This window comes from Dermacentor albipictus, chromosome 1 (assembly GCF_038994185.2).
Source record: "Dermacentor albipictus isolate Rhodes 1998 colony chromosome 1, USDA_Dalb.pri_finalv2, whole genome shotgun sequence".
NCBI lineage: Eukaryota > Metazoa > Arthropoda > Arachnida > Ixodida > Ixodidae > Dermacentor > Dermacentor albipictus.
Window position 1 is genome coordinate 291,370,639 of NC_091821.1, and position 7,149 is coordinate 291,377,787.

A 7,149-nucleotide genomic window follows, 5' to 3' on the forward strand; every position below is an offset into this window, starting at 1 on the left:
CCTAGCACAACAGATGGCTAGCAAGCATATTTCCTCACTCCTACCAGCGTACATGTACCTGAGCGTCAAAATGCACAGGATGCGGCGGTTGCGTTCATTCTGATATGTTTTATGAACATTTTTCGCACCTTTTGCTGATGGTGACCATGAGTACAGAGTGCCAATCATATGTATTGCTTCCATCAAGTCTGTCATGACTATGATGGGTCAAGGGATGTTTTTATTTCACATTTCATGTGATATTTAAAGAAAAGGCTGCAGTTTCACGTTGCTACCGTGTTTCATGTTCCACTAGGAAAAAAGTACTTTGTGATGTGCATATTGCATAAGAGAATGCTAGCTTGGGAGCAGCAGCGAATGCAGTTCTTCACAGATGAAGGGGCATGAAGCATTGCCTTACGACTGCTTCGCGAGTACTACTGTTAATAAGTGGCAGCCTTGGAGACTTGCATAGTGACGAGGGTACAATTGTTTCCACGGCTGTGGCATTCTATTTAAAGGATTCTTTGTATAAGTGTACTTCATCATCATCCTGCTTACACCCACTGCAGGGCAAAGGCCTCTCCCATACTTCTCCAACTACCCCGGTCATGTAGTCCCTGCAAACTTCTTAATCTCATCCGCCCACTTAACTTTCTGCCACCCTCTGCTTTGCTTCCCTTCCCTTGGAATCCATTCCGTAACTCTTAATGACCATCGGTTATCTTCCCTCCTCATTACGTGTCCTGCCCATTTGTTTTTCTTGATTTCAACTAAGATATCATTAACTCGTGATTGTTCCCTCACCCAATCAGCTCTTTTCTTATCCCTTAACGTTACACCCATCATTCTTCTTTCCATAGCTCGTTGCGTCGTCCGCAATTTAAGTAGAACCCTTTTCGTAAGCCTCCAGGTTTCTGCCCCGTACGTGAGTACTGGTAAGACACAGCTGTTATAAACTTTTGTCTTAAGGGATAATGGCAACCTGCTGTTCATGATCTGAGAATGGCTGCCAAACGCGCCCCAGCCCATTCTAATTCTTCTGTATATTTCAGTCTCGTGACCTGGATCCGCAGTCACTACCTGTCCTAAGTAGATGTATTGCCTTACCACTTCCAGTGCCTCACTACCAATCGTAAACTGCTGTTCTCTTCCGAAACTGTTAAACATTACTTTAGTTTTCTGCAGATTAATTTTTAGATCCACCTTTCTGCTTTGCCTCTCCAGGTCAGTGAGCATGCGTTGCAGCTGCTCCCCTGAGTTACTAAGCAAGGCAATATCATCATCGAATCGCAAGTTACTAAGGTATTCTCCATTAACTCTTATCCCCAATGCTTCCCAATCCAGGTCTCTGAATACCTCCTGTAAACACGCTGTGAATAGCATTGGAGATATCGTATCTCCCTGCCTGATACCTTTCTTTATTGGGATTTTGTTGCTTGCTTTATGGAGGACTACGGTGGCTGTGGAGCCGCTATAGATATCTTTCAGTATTTTTACATACGGCTCGTCTACACCCTGATTCCGCAATGCCTCCATGACTGCTGAGGTTTCGACTGAATCAAACGCTTTCTCAAGCAATGAAAGCCATATATAAAGGTTGGTTATATTCCGCACATTTTTCTATCACCTGATTGATAGTGTGAATATGGTCTATTGTTGAGTAGCCTTTGCGGAATCCTGCTTGGTACTTTGGTTGACGGAAGTTTAAAATGTTCCTGATTCTATTTGCAATTACCTTAGTAAATACTTTGTAGGCAACGGACAGTAAGTTGATCGGTCTATAATTTTTCACGTCTTTGGCGAAACGAAGTGTACTTCGTTTGTGTTTAAATTATCATAATCTGTCGGATGTGTAGATTGGGAATATTGACCATCCGTATGGAGGTGCACTTGTTGTGTATACAAATTTTTTAATGTATTTTCCGCTGTACAAACACAGCCCTGTGATAGCCTAAGGGCACTGCACTTTGTATAAATAAATTATGTATTATGAAAACTCACCATTCCTGTGTCCTTCAGAAAAGGTTGACAACGGCGCTGCGCTGCTCCCTTCCTCTGAGGAACACGTCGCGTGGTGCCAGCACCTGGATGTCTCCTGGCTCCTCTGGCTCCTCAGGTGGTGGCACTTCCCCACCATAATCGTCCAATGTCCAGTCGCCCGCGTCCAAGGCAATGTTATGGAGAGCAACGCATGCATAAATGATTCGCGCTGCTCTATCGGGGCTGTATAGCAGTGTCCGAAAGCGCTGCAAGCAGCGGAACTTGCTTTTCAACACCCCGATACATCTCCCCACAACATTGCGCATGGATGCGTGCTCCTGGTTGTAGTGGCCTTCAGAGGTGGTGCCGGCATGGCTGCCAAGTACTGGAACAAGCAGCCATGGCTCGAGAGGATATCCTGAGTCTCCTGTTACAGAAAGGGACAGTTGAGTGCTGTGCCCTAGTTAGGGGTACGCATTACGAATACTAACCAAGCAGATACTCGCCAGGCTGCAGTTGTGCGGCTAGGCGTGTACGCAGTGGATTATGCTGCCACACCCAAGAGTCATGGCATGAACCAGGGAACCGGGGGTACACAACAAGGATGCGAAGTTCCGCGTTGCAAACCTGCAATGGGGAGCAATACAAAATACCGCTGCAGATATGCTCGAAATCCGTTTTGTCATTGATGTGCACAAAAGAATACACGTACGCTGGTACAAGTAGCACACTGTCAGCCATAGGCATTTTATTTATTTATTTACTTACATACCTACAGCGCCCAATGTTGGGCATTAGAGTAGGGGGAAGGAGTATACAAATGATGGAAATACAGATGATTGATGTTACAAAAGGATAGATCTAATACACAATACAACAAAATATTGATATTGAAAACACAGTACTTAACACAACATTACACTAGAGGTTATTATGAAATACAATATAAATACACTTTAGTACATAATACGACGCAATGATAATATTAATAATAATAATAATTAGAATAATGTAATGAAAAAAAAGAACAGCGAGTAAGGCAAAAAGCCGCGGACAGGAAAGGTTAATCTCCTATTCTGTCCAAAGCGAAACACATTTTAGAACTAAATATATAAATGTTTCGACAACAAAGTTACGAACACAGATGGCGTTGCTGTAACAATTTCGAGCGGCAGTTTATTCCAATCATGTACAGTTTTTGGAAAGAAGGAATGCTTATACAGGTTGATACGGCATTTGTACTCTTGCACCTTTAGCGAATGATCTGTTCTAGGCGATATGTAGCTTGGGTTCTTTATGTATGTGTCCCTGCAGAAACCAGTCTTGCCTGTGTAAATATTGAAGAAAAGTTTAAGCCGCAAATATTTCCGTCGGTTCTCGAGAAGTGGCCATCCCAAGTTAACACGTATTTGTGATGAGCTCTGAGTGAAATCATAGTTGGCAGTAACGAACCGGGTCTTGCACAGGGTCTTGCAATTGGGGGGGGGGGCAATGCGCCCTCCCTTGTGTGGGCGCCTATGGTTCGCACTAATTATAGCTAAATGAAAACTCGAGGCCCGATATTCCGCAAGAACCCCCATACGAGCCAAAGACAGCCCATGCAATGGTTGTAAGTACTTGCGTGTTCAAAATGCTTCCATCGTGTCTTCCCTACAGTGTATCCATTTCTGCTACGACTGCTGCCCAACTAAAACAATTTTGGAACGGCAGACTGATTATGCACAACACATGGCACTCACCATTAATCCCGACATGTGGGATTTCAACGAGCTCGTAAACAGTTCCCCGCATGTCCTCTTTTAATCGTTACATTACTTGTTATGCCAGCTTGGGCATTAAACTGAACAAGTGCAACTATGGGCGAGTAAAAACGGCGACAACAGTTTGAAGTAAAACATTCCAACGGTACTTACGACCATGACGTTTAGGGCGTAATAACCCTTTCTCGACATGAAGCTCGCCGTGTCGGCCGGGCTGAGTCCCTCTGGCTTCATGATGGCGATCAACGTGCCGTCGACGCACGCTAGCACGCCTGGGATGGCGCCGCGTCGCGCGAACGCCGTCTTAGCCTCATCCTTGGCAGACGGTGCGAAGGGAAAGTCCACCAACTTTCTCCGGGCAGACACGGAAATGATGGCCTCCGTCACCTCGTGAATGGTGCTGCTCACGGCCGACTGTGCCATGCCTACGTGTTCCTCGCGACCAACGCTCCTCTGGAAGCTTCCGGTGGCGAAGAATCGCAGCGCGCACAACACCTTCCTTTCTGTGGAAAGGCCACTCGCTCGCTGGCATCCAAGGATGGGATCAAGCTCGTCGCACAAGCCACGTGCTGTTCGTTTGGACAGACGAAAATACTGCCGGAACTCTTCTTCCGTCAACTCTTCAAATGCATCGTCTACCTCGGGTCGTCGTCTCTGCGCGACTGCAGCAGCCGCACAGGCGACACGAAAAGGCACGCCAGAGAAAAACGCCATGTTCTCCAACTGTTGGGAGCGCGGAATCGGATTGAACCGGATACAAAAGATGCTAACTGTCCCAAGCATTTACGTTTTAATCCAATCCAAGCCATTTGGTAGCCGTTCTAATCCGTTCTATCGCTCCGGACGGACTCTCCGTCCGTTCCGTGGCGTTCGTCCGTTAAGGTGGATACACACGGGAGGGCAAAATCCCGCCTGCTCCGCGGACAAAATAGTGACGTCATCACTTGAATCCGTGCAGCCGAGTTAGGTCGCATTCCCACAGCCGGAGCGCCGTTTGCGGAATCCACGTGCTTACTCTCGGCGCCAACGCCACGCACGTTTCCAAATTGCTGGGTACGAGTGCGCATTCCAAGATAGACAGCTATCGGAGGCGGCGTTTGTCCGCGTTGGCTGTTCTACTCGGAGTGAAGACGACTAGGTGTAGGGTGTAAAAAGAAAACGATTATGCTGGAAGAAACCACGGATGTCGAAGAATACGCTTTGTGTTCAGAGCTTGCTTTGTGAAGATCTACTGGAGTGTGATACGGACGAATACAAGCGCCTACTGCGCGTCAGCAGCACGCAGTTTTTCGAACTTCTGGCCCGCGTTCAACATACAATCGAACGGCAAGGAACCACCGTGAGATCATCTGTGCCAGCGAAGACACGGCTTCAAATCACTCTTCGCTTTCTCGCCGCAGGTAAGCACTAGCGTTTGCTTCAATTTGAAGTATCAAGTGTCACTTTTCATGAGGCGCGCTGACTTTTAAAGCAAAGGCATCCCCCAGCTTTCTCGACTGTGACTGCTGCCGCTCTCTTGGGAAGTGCGCGCTTCACGTCGCGTGTAATGTGCGCGTGCACTTATGTCCGTTAGCCCGTGGACGCAGGAATAAAACGAAAAAAAAAGAACCAAACCACTCTTTAGCATCCTAGATCTCTGTGTAGTGTGTACAATGACAAACACATGTTCGTTGTGACGTGAATGCCCTTACCTCTCGCAATGAACAGTTCGTGTATTGCGGCGTAGATATAGCAAATGCTACGGCGCATCAACAGCACTAAATTGTTTTGACCGGCACGGCGCATGAACATCGTATAAACATGTTGCATAAGAATGTTGGAAATATGGTGAAATAAAGACAACTGTGTGCATGGAATTTAGTTTCATAGCATGGCAAGAGCAGCTTTATAAGAGATCCGCTTTACACAGATTCCAGTGTGAATATCAGATGTGCATATTTTATTCGAATGCCGAGTTCTGTCTTTCTTTGTTAATTTTTAGCGTAACCAACAATTTCTTGTTTTTCTTTATTTAATAGGAGAAACGCACTACTCCTTAAGCTGACAGTTCAGGGAGGACACTCAACTGTCAACCAGCTCATAAAGAGAGATGTGTGGCAATCCACCTGGAGCTGAAAGACGAATTCTTGAAGACCCCCAAGACTGACGGAGAGTGGTCTAGAGCCATGCAAGACATCAAAGAAAAGTGGCAGTTCCCAATTTGTATTGGTGCGATAGATGGCAAGCATGTGTGCATCATCAAGCCGAATATTCAGGCTCTTTGTATTTCTACTACAATAAAACCTTCAGCATAGTGCTATTTGCGCTTGTTGATGCGAACTATATTTTTCGCTATTTGGACATTGGCGCCCCTGGTTCACAAGGCGATGGCGGAATTTGGCAGTCAACACCTCTGCGAAAAGCAATTGATGAAATAAAATGCGGGACTGCCCAAAACCGTAAAAGTGGCAAGTTCGCCGGATCTTCAAATGCGCCCGGTTATTGTAGGAGATGATGCTTTTCCTCTGGGTGAAAATTCCTGAAGGTGCGGCGTTTGTTCGCGAAAACCGTTTTTAGAAACTCTGCAGAGGTTCAATCAGATGAAGAAAACGAAATGGTTCAAATCTAGAAGAGCATTCCCAAAAATGAAGTAAATGTTTCGGCTACATGGTTCATATTGAACTGGTAACGTGCTGCTGACCACAAAAGAAGAAAAAAGAGAGACAGGGCTGAGCGCCGCAATGACAGAGCACCCTGCCCTCTCTCTCTCTTTATTTTTTGGTTACGCAGCATGTCATTATCCCAAAAATGAAGTTATAGCTAATAATACACACCGACAGAGTAAGGCGCTGATTCTGCATGCCTCTGAGCCATTTCGAGAGCGATCTCTTGCCATAGCCTGTTACGCAGCTGCGCGCTTGCATAATCGGTGAGCTCTATATTCAATAGCGCTGCGAATCCGTCAACAAGAGCAAAAAAAGTACTGGTTGCTTCGTCACTTAGCATTTTCTTGTGCACCTCACTCATGTTGAGGTCACGCAGGCTGCGCGGTCTAAATAGAAATGCGCGCGCAACCACGACTCGCCCTTCCCGTTGCACCACAACAAAAGCACATGCGGTCACTCCTGCACACTCCTGCACAACAAAAACACACGTGGCATCAAGCCACGGATGCATCAAGCCGACAACACGCCATCGTAGCCACGCCGACCCGTCCAATGTTGGCAGATTTCACGCTGACTACGTTAAATTGAGGCCAGACGACCGCCAAACGGACGGATGGAAATACCGGCGAGCATTTTCAATCCGGACCGCGAGCGGAGTAGGCCGGACAAGGCGAGGGCGGCAAGTTTTGATGACGCGCGCGTCACGTGATGCGCCATCCGCTGCGAAAATTCCTTCTCCGTCCTGTCGTGTGAATGCACCTTTAGCAGACGACACGGAATAA

General features: G+C 46.7%; 1 protein-coding gene across 1 annotated transcript; it reads right to left on the reverse strand.

The window, feature by feature from the left end:
• Positions 1-1,997: 1,997 nt before the first annotated feature.
• On the reverse strand, positions 1,998-4,436 carry LOC135919192 (putative nuclease HARBI1). Its single transcript, XM_065452901.1, has 3 exons — positions 3,876-4,436; positions 2,454-2,589; positions 1,998-2,389 (listed from the first exon to the last, which is right to left on the reverse strand). Exons 1-3 carry the CDS (start codon positions 4,434-4,436, stop codon positions 1,998-2,000), a joined length of 1,089 nt encoding a protein of 362 aa, XP_065308973.1.
• Positions 4,437-7,149: the final 2,713 nt, after the last annotated feature.

What these genes read in the sequence shown, in the direction of transcription:
- LOC135919192 (XM_065452901.1), bottom strand. Translation starts at nt 4,436, where the DNA reads ATGGCGTTTTTCTCTGGCGTGCCTTTTCGTGTCGCCTGTGCGGCTGCT. An exon ending in ACGCCCTAAACGTCATGGTC is followed by an intron (nt 2,590 to 3,875) that starts GTAAGTACCGTT and finishes TCCCCATTGCAG; the next exon opens with GTTTGCAACGCGGAACTTCG. An exon ending in GCCTGGCGAGTATCTGCTTG is followed by an intron (nt 2,390 to 2,453) that starts GTTAGTATTCGT and finishes TTTCTGTAACAG; the next exon opens with GAGACTCAGGATATCCTCTC.